General features: G+C 49.7%; 1 protein-coding gene across 3 annotated transcripts in view; it reads left to right on the forward strand.

Moving 5' to 3' along the window:
• Window positions 1-6,316: 6,316 nt before the first annotated feature.
• The window catches only part of eea1 (early endosome antigen 1), a 94,025-nt gene continuing 77,527 nt past the window's right edge, over window positions 6,317-22,814 (forward strand). For 2 of the 3 annotated variants that reach the window (XM_080207175.1, XM_080207176.1), the window contains exons 1-3: window positions 6,331-6,461; window positions 14,809-14,895; window positions 19,656-19,784. In XM_080207175.1, the coding sequence (XP_080063301.1) occupies window positions 6,438-6,461; window positions 14,809-14,895; window positions 19,656-19,784 (240 nt within the window). In that variant the 5' untranslated portion in view covers window positions 6,331-6,437. Of the gene's footprint in view, window positions 6,462-14,808; window positions 14,896-19,655; window positions 19,785-22,814 lie in introns of all 3 variants that reach the window. The other variant, XM_080207177.1, reaches the window with a different exon arrangement.

The following is a 22,814-nucleotide window of genomic DNA, read 5'->3' on the forward strand; positions in this document are numbered from 1 at the left end:
AAATCCATCCTCGAGACACCCCGCCTTCCTACGTCAATCGGAAGCAAAAAGATTTGGATGATGCAAGATCCAGCAACTCCCTCCCTAACAGCCTTTCTTTCACCCGGCACGGAGGGAGGTGGGGAAGGTGGAGAACCTCCTCATGAACCTTCTCCTGGCCAAACTTACCATTAACAGGTCCAGGCAGTGGACAACTGAGGTCTGCCCTCTATTGCAGCTACATACACGGCTGGGTGTCTCTGGAGAGGGACCGTGCAGTGTCCGAGGGTACTGTTGATACCTTCCATGCCCACTGGGCACCGCAGGGGCTGGGATGCACTATCAACACCTTTAATCACATTTTAGTTTGATGCTTTAAGTTTCCTTTCTACTTTGTCTTTTGTTGCAGGCGCTTTCCTTGTTTTTGGGGGCTGCACCTTTTCATTTGTCCCTCAGTAAATTGGATTTTGTTTCATTGTTTAGTCAAAAAGATTGACAGCTTTTCTGTCCCCTTTTCGATATTTTTCTATCTAGTAAAGAGAAAGGTTCAAAGAAACCTTAATGTCCTGGGTTTTTCTTCAGGGTTACAGACAGCCTGGAGAGTGACCTTCAATCCCTGGACACTCCAGGCCAATCCTGGAGGGTGGCAACATTACCACTCAGTGCAAGGGCAAGTAGGGATGGACAACTACATCACCATTGCTTCACTGTCTCTGGAACTCCTGGGCCAGGAAATGGCAAATGGAATTTAATGTTGGCAAGTGTGAGGTGGTCCACTTTGGTAGGAAGAATGGTAGGAAGGACTATTACTTACGGGGCGAAAAACTGCAACAGGCGACGGTGCAGAGGGACCTCGGGGTCCTTGTGCATGAGTCGCAAAAACCCAGCTTGCAGGTGCAGCAGGTGGTCAGGAAGGCGAATGGGATGCTGGCCTTCATAGCGAGGGGGATTGAATATAAAAGTAGGGAGGTCTTGCTGCAGCTGTATAGGGCATTGGTGAGGCCGCAGCTGGAGTACTGTGTGCAGTTTTGGGCGCCGCACCTGCGCAAAGATATTTTGGCCTTGGAGGGAGTGCAGAGGAGGTTTACTAGGCTGATACCGGAGTTGAGGGGGTTGAGCTATGAGGAGAGGCTGAATAAACTGGGCTTGTACTTGTTGGAGTTTAGAAGAATGAGGGGAGATCTCATTGAGACGTATAAGATGATGAATGGGATGGATAGGATAGAGGTGGAGAGACTCTTCCCGCTCAAAAAAGACAGTAGGACTAGGGGGCACAGCCTCAAGATAAAAGGGGGGCGGTTTAGAACGGAGTTGAGGAGGAACTTCTTCACTCAAAGGGTGGTGAATCTCTGGAATTCTCTGCCCGTTGAAGTGGTGGAGGCTGCCTCGCTAAATATTTTTAAGACGCGGGTTGATGGGTTTTTGATAAGAGAGGGGATTAAGGGTTATGGGGAGAGGGCGGGAAAGTGGAACTGAGCAGCGACAGATCAGCCATGATCTTATTGAATGGCGGGGCAGGCTCGAAGGGCTGGATGGCCTACTCCTGCACCTATTTCTGATGTTATGTTTCTTATGTTTCTTATCCACAACAGACGGGCTGCAGTGGTTTGAGTAGGAGGCTTGCAATCATCATTGCAACGGCAATTAGAGATGGAGAATAAATGCTGGGCTAGCCAGCGATGACCACATCCCAGGAAAGAATTTTTTAAAATGACAACGGTAGGAAAATCTGTAATAATCACAGCCAGACAGAAACACTTGGTAATGCATGGCCACTTGATGGGCACCCCACCCCAGGGCATTCATTCCACCAGTGACTCACAATGGCAGCCGTGTGTACCATCTACAAGATGCACCGCAGCAACTCATCAAGGCTCCTCAGACAGCCCTTCCAAGTTCACGACCGTTACCAGCTAAAAGGACAAGAGCAGCAGATTCCTGAGAACACCACCACCTCCAGGTTCCCCTCCAAGCCTCACATCATCTTGACTCGGAAATATATTGCCATTCCTTTGCAGCCGCTGGGTCAAAATCCTGGAAATCCCTCTCTAACACCACGGGGACTGCAGCGGTTCAAGAAGGCAGTTAACCACCACCTTCTCAAGGGCAACTAGTGATGGGCAACGTAGGCTGATCTAGTCAGTGAGGCCCACATCCTGTGAATGAGAAAAGATCAATCCCATATAATAATAAAGGGGAAAATGGGAATAGACAAGTGTGTACACTTGAGGAGGAACTTCTCCACTCAAAGGGTGGTGAATCTCTGGAATTCTCTGCCCGTTGGAGTGGTGGAGGCTGCCTCGCTAAATATTTTTAAGAAGCGGGTTGATGGGTTCTTGATAAGAGAGGGGATTAAGGGTTATGGGGAGAGGGCGGGAAAGTGGAACTGAGCCACAACAGATCAGCCATGATCTTATTGAATGGCGGGGCAGGCTCGAAGGGCTAGATGGCCTACTCCTGCTCCTATTTCTTATGTTCTTATGTTCTTATGTACACAGTGATGTACAGTGATAGAGTTAGGGTGTTCAGAGTGTACACAGTGAAGTACACAGTGAGTTAGTTTGTACAGAGCTAGTGTGTATAGGGTGAAGCACACGGTGATACATATGTATAAAGAGTTGAACACAGTGATATACACAGTGGTGTGCACAGTTTTAGTGTACATAGTGTACACTCTGTTTTGTGGTTGGCAATGGGTCAATGACTCTCTCTCTCTGCCCAGGAATTGATGTGTATGTATACACTGTGAAGCACACAGTGATGTTGGTGTGTACAGTGTTAGTGTACACTCCGTTTTGTTGTTGGCAATGGGTTAATGACTCTCTCCCTGCCCAGGAATTGATGTGTATGTATACACTGTGAAGCACACAGTGATGTTGGTGTGTACAGAGTGTTGTTGATAGCATTGTTGTCAGGAATGGGTTAATGACTGTCTCCCTGTCCAGGGGTTGGTGTGTATGTAGAGTGATATACATGGTGATATACAGGGTGATATACACAGGGCATTCACAGTGGTGTTAGGGTGTATGTGTGTGCGCAGAGTGTTGTTGACATTGGGTTAATGGCTCTTTCCCTGCCCAGGAGCTGGTGAGTGTGTACACAGTAGTGTTGGTGTGTGTGCAATGAGATACAGTGTGATGTTCAGAATGTTGTTGGCAATGGGTTAATCCCTCTCTCTCGCTGTTGGTGTGTATGGAGAGATATACCCAGTGGTGTACAGGATGGTGTTGTTGTGTATAGAGTGGTGTACAGAGTGTTGTACACAGTGGTGTACAGTGTTGTGAGTAATGGGTTAATCTCTCTCTTTGCCCAAGGAGCTGCCTCTCGCTCTCTGTGTTGGTATGTGCACTATGTTATGCATGGTGTAGTTGATGAGGGGTTAATCTCTCTTTCACTGTATGATGTACAGTGTTGTACACAGTGAAATACACTGTGTACACTGTGTAACCAGTGAGGGGTTAATGTCTCTCTGTGTGGTGTACATACTAGTATACACAGTGATATACACAGTATTGTACATGTTATAGTTGGTGAGGGGTTAATGTCTCTCTTGCTGTGTGGTGTACAGTGTTGTACACAGTGATACATAGTGTACATGGTGTAGCCAATGAGGGGTTAATGTCTGTGTGGTGTACACACTGGTATACACAGTTATAGTAAAAAGTCTGACAACACCAGGTTTTAGTCCAACCTATTTATTTGATAATATACTCACAAGCTTTCGGGGTTAGTCCCTTCATCAGGTGAATGGAGCCAGACTCTCCATTCACCTGACGAAGGGACTAACCCCGAAAGCTTGTGAGTATATTATCAAATAAATAGGTTGGACTAAAACCTGGTGTTGTCAGACTTTTTACTGTGTTTACGCCAGTCCAACGCCGGCATACCCACATCATACACAGTTATATACATGGTGTTGTACATGGTGTAGCCAGTGAGGGGTTACTCTCGCTCTCACCGTGTGGTGTACACACTGGTATACACAATGATATACATGGTGTTGTAAATGATGTAGCCGGTGAGGGAATAATATCTCGGTATGATATACACACTGATATACACAGTGGTGTACACGGTGTAGTTGCTGAGGGGTTAATATCTCTGTGTGGTGTACACACTGGTATACACGGTGCTATACACGGTGAAGTTGGTGAGGGGTTAATGTCTGTGATATACAAAGTGCCATACACACTGGTATACACAGTGTAGTTGCTGAGGGGTTAATATCTCTGTGTTGTGTACACACTGATATACAGAGTGATATACACACTGGTGTACACGGTGTAGTTGGTGAGGGGTTAAAGTCTGTGTGTGGTGTACACACTGATATACACGGTGTAGTTGCTGAGGGGTTAATATCTCTGTGTGGGGTACACAGTGTTGTACACAGTGTAGTTGGTGAGGGGTTAAGCCCGGGTGTACACACTGTCACACGGCCCGGTGTACACGGGGTTAAGCCCCGGTGTACACACTGTCACACGGCCCGGTGTACACGGGGTTAAGCCCCGGGTGTACACACTGTCACACGGCCCGGTGTACACGGGGTTAAGCCCGGGTGTACACACTGTCACACGGGCCCGGTGTACACGGGGTTAAGCCCCGGGTGTACACACTGTCACACGGGCCCGGTGTACACGGGGTTAAGCCCCGGGTGTACACACTGTCACACGGCCCGGTGTACACGGGGTTAAGCCCCGGGTGTACACACTGTCACACGGCCCGGTGTACACGGGGTTAAGCCCGGGTGTACACACTGTCACACGGCCCGGTGTACACGGGGTTAAGCCCGGGTGTACACACTGTCACACGGGCCCGGTGTACACGGGGTTAAGCCCCGGGTGTACACACTGTCACACGGCCCGGTGTACACGGGGTTAAGCCCGGGTGTACACACTGTCACACGGGCCCGGTGTACACGGGGTTAAGCCCGGGTGTACACACTGTCCACGGGCCCGGTGTACACGGGGTTAAGCCCCGGGTGTACACGCTGTCACACGGCCCGGTGTACACGGGGTTAAGCCCCGGGTGTACACGCTGTCACACGACCCGGTGTACACGGGGTTAAGCCCGGGTGTACACGCTGTCACACGGCCCGGTGTACACGGGGTTAAGCCCCGGGTGTACACGCTGTCACACGGCCCGGTGTACACGGGGTTAAGCCCGGGTGTACACGCTGTCACACGGCCCGGTGTACACGGGGTTAAGCCCCGGTGTACACGCTGTCACACGGCCCGGTGTACACGGGGTTAAGCCCCGGGTGTACACGCTGTCACACGGCCCGGTGTACACGGGGTTAAGCCCCGGTGTACACGCTGTCACACGGCCCGGTGTACACGGGGTTAAGCCCCGGTGTACACGCTGTCACACGGCCCGGTGTACACGGGGTTAAGCCCCGGTGTACACACTGTCACACGGCCCGGTGTACACGGGGTTAAGCCCGGGTGTACACACTGTCACACGGCCCAGTGTACACGGGGTTAAGCCCCGGGTGTACACACTGTCACACGGCCCGGTGTACACGGGGTTAAGCCCCGGTGTACACACTGTCACACGGCCCGGTGTACACGGGGTTAAGCCCGGGTGTACACACTGTCACACGGCCCAGTGTACACGGGGTTAAGCCCCGGGTGTACACACTGTCACACGGCCCGGTGTACACGGGGTTAAGCCCCGGTGTACACACTGTCACACGGGCCCGGTGTACACGGGGTTAAGCCCCGGTGTACACACTGTCACACGGGCCCGGTGTACACGGGGTTAAGCCCCGGGTGTACACACTGTCACACGGCCCGGTGTACACGGGGTTAAGCCCCGGGTGTACACACTGTCACACGGCCCGGTGTACACGGGGTTAAGCCCCGGGTGTACACACTGTCACACGGCCCGGTGTACACGGGGTTAAGCCCCGGGTGTACACACTGTCACACGGGCCCGGTGTACACGGGGTTAAGCCCGGGTGTACACACTGTCACACGGCCCGGTGTACACGGGGTTAAGCCCCGGGTGTACACACTGTCACACGGCCCGGTGTACACGGGGTTAAGCCCCGGGTGTACACACTGTCACACGGCCCGGTGTACACGGGGTTAAGCCCCGGGTGTACACACTGTCACACGGGCCCGGTGTACACGGGGTTAAGCCCGGGTGTACACACTGTCACACGGCCCGGTGTACACGGGGTTAAGCCCCGGGTGTACACGCTGTCACACGGCCCGGTGTACACGGGGTTAAGCCCCGGGTGTACACACTGTCACACGGCCCGGTGTACACGGGGTTAAGCCCCGGGTGTACACACTGTCACACGGCCCGGTGTACACGGGGTTAAGCCCCGGGCTCCTCCCAGCCGATCGCTCTCGGGCTGCCGCCTCCCTCCCGCCTCTGGGCTGCTGCCGGGCGGCCTCTCCCTCAGCCTCCAGCCCCGGGCCCCGGGCCCGCTCCCCCCCCCCCCGGGACCCGCCATGCTGCGGCGCATTTTACAGCGGGTGAGTGAGCGCAGGGTGCGGGGGGGGCCGGAGCCCGGGGCCGGGCGGCAGGAAAGACCGAGGCTCCAGTGAGGCCTGCGGGAGGAGAGAGGCCGGGACCGCGACAGGGGCCGGGGGAGTGTGTCTGCCGGGTGGGGACAGGGTTAGGGTCTGTGTCTGGGTCTGTGTCTGGGTGTGTGTCTGGGGGGGGGGGTGTGTCTGTCTGGGAGTCTTTATCTCGGTCTGGGGGCAGGGGCAGGGTCTGGGAGGGGGTGGTGTGTGTCTGTGTCTGGGTCTGGGGGCCGGGTCGGGGTCTGGGGGTCTGTACCGGGGTCTGGGGGTCTGTACCGGGGTCTGGGGGTCTGTACCTGGGTCTGGGGGTCTGTACCGGGGTCTGGGGGTCTGTACCTGGGTCTGGGGGTCTGTACCTGGGTCTGGGGGTCTGTACCGGGGTCTGGGGGTCTGTACCTGGGTCTGGGGGTCTGTACCGGGGTCTGGGGGTCTGTACCTGGGTCTGGGGGTCTGTACCTGGGTCTGGGGGTCTGTACCGGGGTCTGGGGGTCTGTACCTGGGTCTGGGGGTCTGTACCTGGGTCTGGGGGCCGGGTCGGGGTCTGGGGGTCTGTACCCGGGTCTGGGGGTCTGTACCGGGGTCTGGGGGCCGGGTTGGGGTCTGGGGGTCTGTACCAGGGTCTGGGGGCCGGGTTGGGGTCTGGGGGTCTGTACCCGGGTCTGGGGGTCTGTACCTGGGTCTGGGGGCCGGGTTGGGGTCTGGGGGTCTGTACCCGGGTCTGGGGGTCTGTACCGGGGTCTGGGGGCCGGGTTGGGGTCTGGGGGTCTGTACCAGGGTCTGGGGGCCGGGTTGGGGTCTGGGGGTCTGTACCCGGGTCTGGGGGTCTGTACCTTGGTCTGGGGGCCTGTACCGGGGTCTGGGGGCCGGGTCGGGGTCTGGGGGTCTGTACCTGGGTCTGGGGGTCTGTACCTGGGTCTGGGGGTCTTTACCTGGGTCTGGGGGTCTTTACCTGGGTCTGGGGGTCTGTACCTGGGTCTGGGGGCCGGGTTTGGGGTCTGGGGGTCTGTACTGGGGGCCGGGTCGGGGTCTGGGGGTCTGTACCTGGGTCTGGGGGTCTGTACCGGGGTCTGGGGGCCGGGTTGGGGTCTGGCTGAGTCTGTTTCTGGAGCGATTCCTGGTTTTTACCCCAGCCCAGGCTCACTCCCTGTTGAAGCCTGTCTGTGTCTATCTGTGTCTGCCGAGTTGGGTTGAAGTTACTCGCTGTGCCCTGCCACAGTTCTTGCATTGCCATGCTTTAGAGGTTGTGTCAGTGTCCTGATTCTGCTTTATTTCTGCTGTTAGTTTCCTGTGTTTGACAGTTCCCTGCTGTCTGGTGTACAACACCAGAAAAACGGCAGGAGAATGTGTCTGTTTCCCGACAGACAGCTTGACTTTATTTTGGGAATGAACGCACGTTAATCTGGGAGTGTTAGAATTGGTGGAGGATTCCTCCCCCTCCTCTGAAAGAAGCCGACTTGTTGTTGATGCCCGTGCTGTGTCATTGCTCCTGGTGCCAGTCTCGTCTCCATGTCAGTGTTATTCTCTTCTCAGATCACAGAGGATCCTCTCCTGGAACCTTCTTGCTAGGTCCCAGTTCTTGCATTTACTTCAGAGACGTGGTGATTCATTAACAAAGCAGCCCTCTGCTGCTTTTTATTTTGTCTTGGACGTGGCCGGTGGAATTTAAGGCTCGAAGTCCACTGCAGGGGTTTACGTAAAGAACCTTCACGTGATACTAATGGAGGGCTACACGGCTGAGGGGCCCCAACTCAGCAAGTACGGGGGAGAGGCGAGATGCTACCCTCTCGAGGAAGAGGTTGGCGGGGGTGGGTGCTGCCCTGGCATTGGGGCCCCTCTTGGTGACACTGATGCTCAACCTATTTGGCCTCTTTACGAATGCCTCTTCCTTGGCCATCAACCTTAGGATGAATCTCGAATGCGGAGCTCCTGGCTCAGAGGCAGGGATGGTGGCACACTGGGGATTAGCACTGCTGTCTCACAGCTCCAGCGACCGGGGTTACATTCTGGCCTCGGGTGACTGTGTAGAGTTTGCACGTTCTCTGTGTCTGCATGTGTTTCCTCCGGGTGCCCCGGTTTCCCCCCTCAGTCCAAAAATATGCGGGTTAGGTTCGTTGACTATGCTAAATTGCCCCCGAAGTGTCAGGAGGATTTAGCAGGGTAAATACGTAGGGATTGGGCCTGAGTGGGATAGTTATCAGTGTCGGCTTGATGGGCTGAATGGCCTCCTTCTGTACTGTAGGGATTTTTATGATGCTTATGATTGCTACCCAGTGTGCCACGTGACCCTCCAGTGTGTGGGCACTGGTATGTACATGGTGCCAGCTGTGACTCGTTGGCAGCATTCAGATGCTGAGTCAGAAGGCTGTGACTTCAAGTCCCATTCCAGCTCCTTGAACACGAGCCAGATTGACACTCGAGTATAGTTTGTTCATTGTTCCTATGGCTCTTTGTGAAGCTGTTGGCATCGTCATCTCTGGCTTTCTTCGAACCTTCCTCAGTCCACGTCTCAATCCGGTTTTTCTCTTTCCTGTTCTGTTTTTACCATCGATCGTTCCTCCAGTTGTTGTCAGGATATGGCTGTGTGGCCTTTGCTTCCAATATCTGTACTTGCTGTATTTCTCTCTCTCTCTCTCTCTCTCTCTCTCTCTCTCTCTCTCTCTCTCTCTAACTGTACTCAGCAAGCCTTTTGGTTCATGATCATCTACTCTTGAACTAACCCGCTCAGTTGTCACTCTGTCCATCCAAACTATACAGCACTGAGGTAGTTTTCCACTGCCGGAGGTGTAGGATGAGATTAAACGTAGTTCCATCTGTCCCCTCAGGTGGTGTGAAAGACTCCATGTCACGAGATGAAAAAGAGCAGAGGAAGGGCAATATTTATCCCTTAAATAATATCATCACCAATATAGATTTTCTAATCATTGTCTCTACTCTGTGGGATCTTGCTGTGTACAAACATGCCAGCTCTGCTTTCTCCCCCTTGTCCTCTCAGTGGTTATCCCTTGGGCAAATAGTGCAAAAGATCCCACTGCACTATCTTGAGACCTTGACTTAATGTTGCACCTGAAAGTTGGTGCCTCTGACAGTGCTGCACTCCCTCGGTACGGAGCTGAAGCATCAGCCTGGATTATAAATCATGGATTAAACGTTGGTGATGGTGTTCAGCATCATTTACAGATCAGGCGAATCTAACTTGTTCATTATTGAAATGAGTTGTAATCTTTCCAAACGTGATGCTAAGATCTGACTGGTTTACTTACTCGGGCTGACTTGTACAGTTTCTGTTGTGGTGTTTGCAGCTCTGGCTGCAGAATATTTGCTTGTTAAAATTAATGGTTTTATATTTGTTAGTGTCACAAGTAGGCTTACATTAACACTGCAATGGAGTTACTGTGAAAATCTCCGAGTCGCCGCACTCTGGCACACTTTGGGGTACACGGAGGGAGAATTTAGCACGGCCAAGACCCCTACCCAGCATGTCTTTCAGACTGTGGGAGGAAACCGGAGCATCCAGGGGAAACCCGCGCAGACATGGGGAGAACGTGCAGATAATGATCCAAGCTGGGAATTGAACCTGGGTCTCCAGGGCTGTGGGGCAGCAGTGCTAACCACTTTGTGACTGTGCGCCCACTGAACAGGTCTTTAAAAGACTCAGTTAAATATTTCTTGACAGTCCTTAAGCTTCAGTTGTGAAGGAAGTGCTGACGTTGTACTCTTAACAGAAGGACTTTTAATTTTTCACTCTTGTTTCTTGTTTTGATGGGGAGAGTGACTGGGATACATTTAGAAAATTAGCCTCCTAATTGTAATCTATCCCTTCATTGATCTGATGTTTTATGTGATGAAGTAGTAATTTAAGTGGAATTGATTAATATTTCATTTGCTAGTCCGTGCTATCTGCTTCATAAATTCCTTGGCTCTGTTGTTCAAGAAGCAAAAATCCCTGCCTTAAAAGGAAGCACAGGCTGCAGGTCAGATATCTGCCTTGTCTTTGTGGGTAGCAGTCGTTTCTTTAGTCAGAAGGGCCTAGGTTTAAATCCCACTCTCGTTTTTGAGCACGTGGTCCAGACTGACGCTCCAGTACAGTGCCTGTGAGGACAGAGATGTCTCCTTTCAAAGGAGACATTAGGCTGAGGCCTGTCTGCCTCTTAGGTGAATGTCAACAAGCCCATGGAACATTGTAGAAAAAAAAGCAGAGCGCTGATCATTGTATGGTGGAGTTTCTGGTGCAGATGGAGGAGGAGAAAGTGGGTTCCCGGACACGCGTCCTTTGTTTGAATAGAGGGGAGTACGGTAGGATGAGAGAAGAATTGGCGAATGTGGACTGGGGGAGCGCATTGGAAGGTAGGTCTGCTGAGGAGCAGTGGAGGATCTTTAAGGAGATCTTTCTTGGTGCTCAGCAGAAATTTATTCCGATGGCTAAAAAGGACCGTAGGAGGAGAGGTAATAAGCCGTGGATAACGAAGGAGGTGAAGGAAAGTGTTAAATTAAAAGCAGAGGCGTTTAGAGTAGCTAAGAGTAGTGGGCGAGAAGAGGATTGGGAGAGGTTTAAATGTCAACAAAGATTGACAAAGAAGTTGATAAAGGAGGGTAGGAGAAACTAGGAAGCTGGGCTAGCGCTTAATATAAAAAAGGATAGCAAGAGTTTTTATAAATATATAAAAAGGAAGAGGCTGGCTAGGGTGAACGTTGGACCCTTAGAGGATGAGATAGGGTCTTAGTGGTAGGGGATGGGGAAATGGCTGAGGTCTTGAATAACTTTTTTGTTTCGGTCTTCACGGAGGAGGACGTGAATAATTTGCCAGGTGTTAGCGATGGAAAGGTGGTAGGACTGGAGGGTCTCAATGACATTATTGTTTCTAGAGAGGCGGTGCTCGACAGACTGGAGGGACTGATTGTGGACAAGTCCCCAGGACCGGATGGAATGCATCCGAGGGTTCTGAAAGAAATGGCGGATGCCTTGGTGGAGATTTTCCAAACGTCGTTGGATTCCGGGGAAGTCCCGGAAGATTGGAAAGCGGCTAATGTTACGCCGTTGTTTAAGAAGGGTGGCAGGCAAAAGGCAGGGAATTATAGGCCGGTTAGTTTAACGTCTGTTGTAGGTAAAATGTTAGAATCCGTCATCAAGGAGGAAATAGCGAGGCATCATGAGGGGAATTGTTTGATAGAGCAGACGCAGCATGGTTTCGTTAAGGGGAAGTTGTGTCTGACAAATTTATTGGAGTTGTATGAGGATGTGTCTAGGGCAGTGGATAGAGGAGAGCCGGTGGACATGGTCTTTCTTGATTTTCAGAAGGCGTTTGACAAGGTACCTCACAAGAGGTTATTGCAGAAGGTAAGGGGGCATGGAGTTGGGGGTAGGGTGTTAGTGTGGATAGAGGATTGGTTGTCAAATAGGAGGCAGAGAGTGGGGGGTCAATGGGTGCTATTCGGATTGGCGGTTGGTGACTAGTGGAGTGCCTCAGGGGTCGGTGCTGGGGCCTCAGCTATTTACCATTTATATAGATGATCTGGAGGAGGGAACCGAGTGTAGGGTGTCGAAATTTGCTGATGACACCAAGATTGGTGGAACGGCAAATTGTGCAGAGGGTGTGGAGAGTCTGTAGAAGGATCTAGATAGGCTGGGCGAATGGGCCAGGAACTGGCAAATGGAATTTAATGTTGGCAAGTGCGAGGTGGTCCACTTTGGTAGGAATAATGGTAGGAAGGACTATTTCTTACGTGGCGAAAAACTGCAGCAGGCGATGGTGCAGAGGGACCTCGGGGTCCTTGTGCATGAGTCGCAAAAACCCAGCTTGCAGGTGCAGCAGGTGGTCAGGAAGGCGAATGGGATGCTGGCCTTCATAGCGAGGGGGATTGAATATAAAAGTAGGGAGGTCTTGCTGCGGCTGTATAGGGCCTTGGTGAGGCCGCAGCTGGAGTAGTGTGTGCAGTTTTGGTCGCCGTACTTACGCAAGGATATTTTGGTCTTGGAGGGAGTGCAGAGGAGATTTACTAGGCTGATACCGGAGTTGAGGGGGTTGAGCTATGAGGAGAGGCTGAATAAACTAGGCTTGTACTCGTTAGAGTTTAGAAGAATGAGAGGAGATCTCATTGAGACGTCTAAGATGATGAATGGGATGGATAGGATAGAGGTGGAGAGACTCTTCCCGCTCAGAAAGGACAGTAGGATTAGAGGGCACAGCCTCAAGATAAAGGGGGGTGCGGTTTAGAACGGAGTTGAGGAGGAACTTCTTCACTCAAAGAGTGGTGAATCTCTGGAATTCTCTGCCCGTTGAAGTGGTGGAGGCTGCCTCGCTAAATATTTTTAAGACGCGGGTTGATGGGTTTTTGACAAGCAAGGGGATTAAGGGTTATGGGGAGAGGGCGGGAAAGTGGAACTGAGCCACGACAGATCAGCCATGATCTTATTGAATGGCGGGGCAGGCTCGAAGGGCTAGATGGCCTACTCCTGCTCCTATTTCTTATGTTCTTATGTACTTCTCTCTGCTGCCCTGTCCACTGTCACCGAAAGGAATTGTCTAGTCTTTATCATATATGTGGAGATGTCGGCGTTGGACTGGGGTAAACACAGTAAGAAGTCTGACAACACCAGGTTTAGGTCCAACTGATTTATTTGATAGTAAGCTCACAAGCTTTCAGGGTTTGCCCCTTCGTCAGGCGAAGCCAGATCTGAGGCCAGAACTCCCCATTCACCTGACGGAGGGGCAAACCCCGAAAGCTTGTGAGTTTACTATCAAATAAATCGGTTGGACTTAAACCTGGTGTTGTCAGACTTCTTACTGTCTCTATCATAGAATCATAGAATCCCTACAATACAGAAAGAGGCCCTTCAGTCCATCAAGTCTGCGCCAACCACAATCCCATCCAGGCCCTCCCTCCATATCCCTACATATTTTTACCCGCTAATCCCTCTAACCTACGCATCCCAGGACACTAAGGGCAATTTTAGCACGGCCAATCAGCCTAACCTGCACATCTTTGGACTGTAGGAGGAAACCGGAGCACCCAGAGGAAACCCACACAGACACGAGGAGAATGTGCATACTCCACGCAGACAGTGACCTGTGCCGGGAATTGAACCCAGGTCCCTGGAGCTGTGAAGCAGCAGTGCTAACCACTGTGCTACCGTATCTGTGTAATGGGGAAGCATTAGCCTCGTGGTTAGGTGATGGATGGCACAGTGGTTAGCACTGTTGACTCACTGTGTCAGGGATCCTGGTTCGATTCCCAGGTTGGGTCACTGTCTATGTGGAGTTTGCATGTCCTTCCCGTGGCTGTGTGGGTTTCCTCCGGGTGCTCCGATTTCCTCCCACAGTCCAAAGATGTGCGGGTTAGATGGATTGACCATGTTCAATTGTCCCTTTGTGTCAGAGGGATTAGCAGGGTAAATATGTGGGTTATGGGAATAGGGCCTTGGTAGGGTTGTGGTCAGTGCAGACTCGATGGGCTAAATGGCCGCCTTCCGCACTTTAGAGATTCTATGGTATTATCGCCAGACTATTAATCCAGAAATTTAGCTAGTGTTCTAATGAACAGATGGTGGAATTTGAATTCAATAAAAAAATGTGGAATTAAAAATCTAATAATAAACATGAAACCATTGTCGGAAAAACCCATCCGGTTTACTGCTGTCCTTACCCGGTCTGGCCTCCATGTGACTCCAGAACCGCAGCAGTGTGGTTGACTTTCCCTTCAGCAACTAGGGATGGACAATAAATGCTGTCCAGCCAGCGACACTCATATCCCACGAATGAATAAAAAAAATCTCCTGTACAAATTGGTTACCACGCTTCTTGCGTTTAAAAAGTATTTCAGTGACCCCTAAAGCGTTTTGGCATATTGGAGGTCATAAAGTTCAAATGAAGTGTTTTTTAATGAGCGGTTGAGTTGTGGGATATTTGGATTCCCACAGGAGATGGTGGGGATGGTACTCCACCCCACCATGGAGTTACCCGAAAGACCCCCACCCACCCACCATGGAGTGGTTAGAGGTCTACATGGACTAACTGTTTCCCTTCAGCGTGTGCTTTGGATTGTAGTTGCTCTCATGAGGTGAGCAGCCACCTATCTGATCATCGAGGTTTCGGAAGATGATTCGCCAGTCGCATTCCCTGATTGTCCCCTGGGATCAGGGAGCCTGAATCAGAGGAAGCTTTGGGAAATGGGAGAGAGGGGTGGACTTGGGCTGACACGATTCTCCCCTGGGTTAGCCTGATGTGAGTCACCTCCCCTGCTGGTGATAGTGGAGGATAATGTTCATTCATGACCTGACAATGTTTTCTTTCTTTCTCAGACGTCTCTCGGCTCTGGGAGCTCTGACCCGGACACCCCAGTAACAACAGCACCAGCTGTAGAAGTCAATGATGAGGGTGGTTCTGAGGTACGTAACTGTGAAACTGTGCATATACTTCATTCTTCCAAAGCCGGAAGCTGAAGCCTTTCTTCCCTTGTGTTATGGTTCAGGCCAGGACCTCCAAAGGAGCCCACCTGAATCATACGTTTGCATCTTGAATTTGGCTAGGATGAACGTGAGATGTTTCACTTCAGGTATGATTCAAATGACCCACTAGGGAGCTTTTATCAAACAAAATTTATTTAAGAATATAGTTAACATGTATAATAAGAAAATTAGCAAGATCACTTATCAATTACAAACAAAAAACAAAATAACTGCAATAATGTATAACCCTTAACAAATTTATCTAATATGTTCCAATCAAACAAACTCTTGCCTTAAATAAAACCCTTTAAACAAGTTTAACACAGCAAGTGGTGAATGCTCACGAGAAACTGGACCTAGGACCTTTGGATAAAGTCTGCAGTTCTCTGGATAGACTCAGAACAGCTTCCCAAAGCACCAGGGACTATAGGCAAGCCACCAATAGCCGATTCCACCTCCTCCACCTCCACCACCACCACCACCCCCCCCAAAAAACCCTTGATCTCAGCTAGCCAGCAGAATTTCTAAAACCAGGGAGAGAGAGAGGCTTATGGTCAGCGTGATGCCTGGCAACAATGAGAAAAACAAACCGGAAAAAGTTTGCTTACGATGCAGAGTACATGATGTAAAAAACACTTCCTAATGGTACACTAACGCCACATGTGTCAGAAAGGATTGAGGTCATTCACCCAGACTAGTCTTGTATACTTTCATCCACGGAAATGAGGGAGAACTGTAAAGAAGGTGATTTAAAATAGTTAAAAGATTTTTGCAGTGTGTGTATACTGAAATGATTTCCTCTGGGAGAGTCCAGAACGGGAGGATATAACCTTCAAAGTATGACCACTTAGAGGTGACATCACGAAGCACTCTGTATTACAGTTATTTGTGAGATGTGAGCGGTGTGGCCCAGCCAGTATACAATGTCAAGCTCTGGTTGACCTCAGCAGCCTGGTGACCTAGCTCAATGTCGCAGAGTTGTGTCGTTTGATTTTTCTGTAGTGGGTTTAATTCAGTAGCTTCACACACAGGCGAGCGACAATCTCAAACAACAACCCCTGACCAAGGCTGTGGATGCGGGGGATGTGGTGAAAGCTTCAAAATCAGGATTGCTGTGTTTTTGGTAACGAGGGCTGTTTGAAGCGATATGAAACCGGGGAGGTTAGATGGGAGCTGATACAGATCAGCCATAATCTCATCGAATGGCAGAACAGCTCGGGCTGGTACGGCATAGCCACCACCACCAGCTTCCCCCCTCCCATAAGAACAGAACATAAGAAATAGGAGCAGGAGTAGGCCATCTAGCCCTTCGAGCCTGCCCCGCCATTCAATAAGATCATGGCTGAGCTGAAGTGGATCAGTTCCACTTTCCCGCTTTCTCCCCATAACCCTTAATTCCCCTGTCTATCAGAAACCTATCTACCTGTGACTAGCTTGGGCTAGTACGGCATAGCCACGTCCACCTCCGTCCCCCTCCCTTTTGATTCTTTGATCCAAGCATAAAGAAGAGTCAGTCTTCTGCTTGATTAAGAAGCACTGAGAGGTAAGAAAGGGGGAAAAGACTGCATCTCATAGAATCATACAGTGCAGAGAGGCCCTTTGGCCCATCATGTCGGTAGCACAGTGGTTAGCACTGCTGCTTCACAGCTCCAGGGTCCTGGGTTCAATTCCCGGCTCAGGTCACTGTCTGTGTGGAGTTTGCACATTCTCCTCGTGTCTGCGTGGGTTTCCTCCGGGTGCTCCGGTTTCCTCCCGCAGTCCAAAGATGTGTGGGTTAGGTTGATTGGCTGTGCTAAGAAATTGTCCCTTAGTGTCCAGGGATGTGTCGGTTAGAGGGATTAGTGGGTGTAATATGTAGGGATATGGGGGGTAGGGCCTGGGTGGGATTGTGTTCGGTGCAGGCTCGATGGGCCGAAGGGCCTCTTTCTGCACTGTAGGGTTCTATGTCTGCACCAACATGTAAGAAACACCTGAACTCCCAACTGTTCCCCTCTGACAGCACTTGGCCCAATGCCCTGAATATTATGATGTGCTAAGTGCTCATCCAAGTACTTAAGTTTCACCTATTAGTGTCACGAGTAGGCTTACATTAACACTGCAATGACGTTATTGTGAAAATCTCCTAGTTGCCACACTCCGGCTCCTGTTCAGGTACACTGAGGGAGAATTTAGCACGGCCAATGCACCCTAACCAGCACATCTTTTGGTCTGTGGGAGGAAACTGGAGCACCTGGAGGAAACCCACATAGACACTGGGAGAATGTGCAAACTCCACACAGGCAGTCACCTAAGCTGGGAGTTGAACCTGGATCCCTGGTGCTGTGAGGCAGCAGTGCTAGCCACTGTGCCACTGTGACGCAGATGTGAAGCAACTTACCTCCACCACCCTCCCAGTCAGCACATTCCAGACCGTCACCACCCTCTGGGTAGGAAAGATTTTTCCTCACATTACCTCTAAACCTCCTGCCCCTCACTTGAACCTAAGTACCATGATGATCAATTGGGCTGGTGGGCTAATGAATGGCGGATGGAGTTTAATTTAGACAAATGCATTTTGGTAGATTGAACCAGGGCAGGACTTACTCAGTTAATGGTAGGGCGTTGGGGAGAGTTACAGAACCAAGAGATCTAGGGATACTTGTTCATAGCTCCTTGAAAGTGGAGTTGTAGGTGGATAGAGTGGTGAAGAAGGCATTTGGAATGCTTGGTTTCATCGTTCAGAACATTGAATAGAGGAGTTGAGAAGTCTTGTTGAATTTGTACGAGACTTTGGTAAGGCCACATTTGGAATACTGTGTGCAGTTTTGGTCACAGTTTTCTATTATAGAAAGGATATCATTCAATTAGAAAGAGTGCAGGAAAGATTTACTAGGATGCTACCGGGACTCGATGGTTTGAGTTATAAGGAGAGGCTGGATAGACTGGGGCTTTTCTCTCTGGAGCGTAGAAGGCTGAGGGGTGACTTTATAGAAGTCTATAAAACAATGAGGGGCATAGATAAGCTAGATAGTCAATATCCTTTCCCAAAGGTAGGGGAGTCTAAAATTAGAGGCATAGGTTTAAGGTGAGAGGGGAGAGATCCAAAAGTGTCCAGAGGGGCAATTTTTTCACACAGAGGGTGGTGAGTGTCTGGAACAAGCTGCCAGAGGTAGTAGTAGAGGTGGGTACAATTTAACTTTTAAAAAGCATTTAGATAGTTACATGGGTACAATGGGTATAGAGGGATATAGGCCAAATGCAGGCAATTGGGATGAGTATAGGGGTGGCATGGACAAGTTGGGCTGAAGGGCCTGTTTCCATGCTGTAAACCTCTCTGACTCACCCTTCAACTAAAGGGAACAGCTGCTCCTTATCCACTGTGTCCATGCTCCTCATAATCTAAAACACCTCGATCAGGTCGCCCCTTCTCTGTTCCAACGAAAATAACCCAAACCTACCCAACCTCTCTTCATAACTTCCCTGTTTCATCCCAGGGAACAACATTCTGGTGAATCTCCTCCGCACCCCCTCCAGCGGAATCACATCCTTCTGATAAGCTGGCAGTCCGATTCAGAACCTGAATGTGCCAGAGATAGAGATAGATATTTTAGCTCAGTCTGCAGCTGTGCAGGGTTCAGGTATATTAACACTTTGGAAAAACATATACCAGAATAAAAAGGCTGAGGGCTTGGGGAACAAGAATAATCCCTGTTATGGGATTTGCAGTGTACTTGAAACAGGAGGTTAGACAGCTAAGGTTTGTATAATAGGTGCTAAAAGTAATTCCATACCAGGGAGAGAGACTGAGAAGAAATTGAAGCTAACACAAGTAGACACAAAGGGCAGAGTCTGAGCTCCTGGAAACAAGGCCTTAGCACCAAGCTCCTGCATGTTGACGCAGGTTCTAGCCCTTGACTAAGGTAACTTTATTGTCTCCCTTTAGGATGTGACTTTCCCCTAAGCATGACTTTGATCGAACTAAGGCTGTTAATCAATATAGCAATAGGTGGAGGCCATTCAGCCTCTTGAGCTTGTCCCACCATTCAGTTCCATAGGACCGTAGACTCCCGACACTGCTGAAGGAGGCCATTTGGCCCATTCAGTCTGCAGCAGCTCTCTGAAAGAAAATCTTACCCCCAGGCCCACCCCCCCGCCCTATCCTCATAACCCCACACATTGGCTGTGGCAAATCTGCCGAACCTACACATCTTTGAAGAAGGGACAATTTAGCCTGGCTAATCCATTTAACCTGGATATCTTGCGATCGTGGCCGATGTGTATCTCGTTTCCATTTACGCACCTCTGCTCTGTATCCTTCAATGCTGTTTGCCAATAAATGTCTTCTCAATCTTGGAATTGCAATTTTTCATGTCTCCTAACCTTTTGGGAAGAGAATTCCAGATTTCAGTTTCCCTTTGTGAGAGTAAAAGAGCTCCGTGATTTCCCTTCCGAATGGCCTGTTGTTGTCATGCCAGCGTGTGTTGCTCCTTCACTACACCACCCAAGGGAAGAGAAGTCTTCATCTGTCAAGCTTTTTGTCGAAGCATGTCTGTAAAACTGAGTTTCATCTGCTTCCCTAGCCTGGTCAAAACTCTGTGTGCATTTTGTGTCCGTGTGCTTGTATGCTGCCTTCATAATCGTTGATGATGTTACGTGTTGTCGTTGTGTTTGATCTTGCTCTTAATCACAACTATAATTCTGAAAGTTAACCCTTTTTCCAGGGGTTCATCTGTCCAGTCTGTATGCAATCGTTTCTAACACCAACTGAGCTGTTTGAGCATGACCAGAAGGAACACACTGTGGCAGACAGGGCGATAGAGGAGCAGCTTCTACCCGAAGCATCTGTTAGCGTGGGTTGCTTTTTTTTTGTTTGAATTCTCTCTGGGTGGGTGACGGTACGTGAAGTGGTGGTGGGTTTTCGTTCCAATGTGAAAGCCGTCCTGCTTTTTTCTCCCCCTCTGTTTTTCTGCGGTAGTGGGGAGCTGGCTTTTTTATTTCCCTCCCCCCCCCCCCCCCCTCCACCCCCCTTGTCTGGTAGAGCACGCTTTACGGCAGCATGGTGGTATGTTTAATTTGTTTACTATTGCAAAGTTTTCATCCTTCAGTTGATTGGCTTAATAATTGGTGCAAGGGCAGGTTTGCTGGAATTCTTTATCCCAGTTACGTGCCCTGTTTCACAGCCCCCGGGACCTGGGTTCGATTCCCGGCTCGGGTCACTGTCTGTGTGGAGTTTGCACATTCTCCTCGTGTCTGCGTGGGTTTCCTCCGGCTGCTTCGGTTTCCTCCCACAGTCCAAAGATGTGCGGGTTAGGTTGATTGGCCGTGCTGAGAAATTGCCCCTTAGTGTCCTGAGTTGCGTAGGTTAGAGGGATTAGTGGGTAAATATGTAGGGAGATGGGGGTCGGGCCTGGGTGGGATTGTGTTCGGTGCAGACTCGATGGGCCGAATGGCCCCTCTCTGTACTGTAGGGTTTCTATGATTTTTATGAAATATGGGTGAGCCTATATTAGACACTTGGGGAGAGCCGGTGCAGACTTGATGGGCTGAATGGCTTCCTTCTGCATCTCCCGAGCAGCGCCCCTAAAGCAGATCTTGGCGTGTTCTGGGTGAGATCTGTGAAGTATTTTTTATGCCCGTGATTATCCGTGTGGCAGCCCCTTGATTTTAGCCAGCAGTGAGATGCTACATGGAAACTGAATGAATTGGTCCCCTTACTGCACCTTCCACTGAGCTACATGAGAGAGAGAGTGAGGAGAATATACTCGCACTTCAACATGACATACGCAGGTTGGTGAAATGGACTGAAGCATAGCAGATGGCGTTTAATGTGGAGAAGTGTGAAGTGATTTACTTGTTGCAGACTAATATGGAATGACAGCGCATTATTAATAGCACAATTCTGAAAAGTGTAATGAGCAGAGAAACCTCAGTACCTACGCAGATCCATAAAATGACAGGACAAGTTAGAAACATAGAAACCCTACAGTGAAGAAGGAGGCCATTCAGCCCATCGAGTCTGCACCGACAACAATCCCACATATTTACCCCGCCAACCTATGCATCCCAGGACGCTAAAGGACAGTGGCCAATCAACCTAACCTGCACATCTTTGGACTGCGGGAGGAAACTGGAGCATCCGGAGGAAACCCGCGCAGACATGGGGAGAACGTGCAGGCTCCACACAGACAGTGACCCAAACTGGGAATCGAACCTGGGCCCCTGGAGCTGTGAAATTGATATGGTGATTAAAAACCACATGGGTTTGTAAATAGAGGAACAAAATATAATAGCAAAGAAGTTATTCTAGAATAAAAGCAAATTACTGCAGATACTAGAATCTGAAACCAAAAGAGATCTGTGAAGTATATTTTTATAAATCCGAGCCTTTTTAAAAAATTTTTACGAGTGTTCTTGTGGGTAAAATTTCATAAATGGAAGACGGTGCCTCATCAGGTATCATATATTGTAAAAGTTCTCGACTGAAGTACAGTGTACTTTAATGTACGATGGCTCGCATGCAGGCAAACAGCAGCTGGTTTTGTGCAAAGCAAGGTCCCATTATGGTATCAGAAAATGTTCAGTTTTGCTGAAAAAAGAGACAGTCTATTGCGCATTCGTCAGGACGATTGCAAGAATATCAACATTAGGAAAAACAACAAATCTATCAATGCAATTGAGACTTGGAATTTACCTGAAAAGTTCTATTTTTGCTACTGCACTGTTGCCTGTACAGGGACTGGAAAGGGTGGCAGTTCGAAAGACTGAATAGAGTGGATATAACTATCAGGAAAGGCTGCGTGGGCTGGAGTTCTTCCCTCGGGAAAAGAGGTCTTTGCTTGTGTAGATGTAGCCAGAGTATTTCCATTTGTGGACTGCCTAAAATGAAAGGTAATCAGCATAAGATAGTCGCTAGTAAACTGAATATGAAATTCAGAGAATGTGGAACTTGCTCGGGTGTAGTTGAGACAAGTAGCATAGACACGGTTAAGGGGAAGCCAGTTAAACATATGGGAAAAAGGAATTTGGCAGTACGTGCTAAATAGGATAAGATGTTGTAGGATGGAAGGGGATTCGTGATGAGCACAAACACAGACCAGCTGGGCTGAATGGTGTGTTTCTGTGCTTAGAGTCTTGACGTGTTTCTGTGCCGTACAGTCTTGTGGTTGTCCCACCAACAAGAGGTGAGTGTTGCTTCCTTGAAGCAGGAGTTAAGTGTTGGACTCCGTCTCTGAATATATGTGAACCTGGTTTGCCTGTGTATCAGTAGGCTATTGCAGTTGGGTTCTCTGCTTCACAATAAATAAACTAGGGTCTCAATGCCTCTTCCAAACAACAGACCGCTTTTGAAATTGTGTGCTCTTGAATCGTCCACATCCGAGAGCTGGACTATTTCCTCAATAATTTAAAATGGCAGCGTGGATTTTGCATGAGAACATAATAAGTAGCAGCTGGAGTAGGCCACTGAACTCCTTCATCATTCTCTGAGATCATCACTGACTCCATTTCACTTTCTCACACGATCCCCATATTCTTTGATTCCCCTGGTATCCAGGCCTTGAATCCACAGCTCTCTGGAATAAAGAATGCTGAAGATTCACAGTCCTTTGATGGAAGAAATCTCAGTCCTAAATGGCCACCCTCTTTTATGGACCATTAGTTTTCACCAAATATCAGGTGTGTGTGTGTGTCACTCTGTGTGTGTGTGTGTGTGTGTGTGTGTGTGTGTGTCACTGTGTGTGTGTGTGTGTGTCACTGTGTGTGTGTGTGTGTGTCACTGTGTGTGTGTGTGTGTGTCACTGTGTGTGTGTGTGTGTGTCACTGTGTGTGTGTGTGTGTGTGTGTGTGTGTGTGTCACTGTGTGTGTGTCACTCTGTGTGTGT

The sequence above is a fragment of the Carcharhinus amblyrhynchos genome, chromosome 19, assembly GCF_965287045.1.
Source record: "Carcharhinus amblyrhynchos chromosome 19, sCarAmb.v2.hapA, whole genome shotgun sequence".
Taxonomy (NCBI): Eukaryota; Metazoa; Chordata; class Chondrichthyes; order Carcharhiniformes; family Carcharhinidae; genus Carcharhinus; species Carcharhinus amblyrhynchos.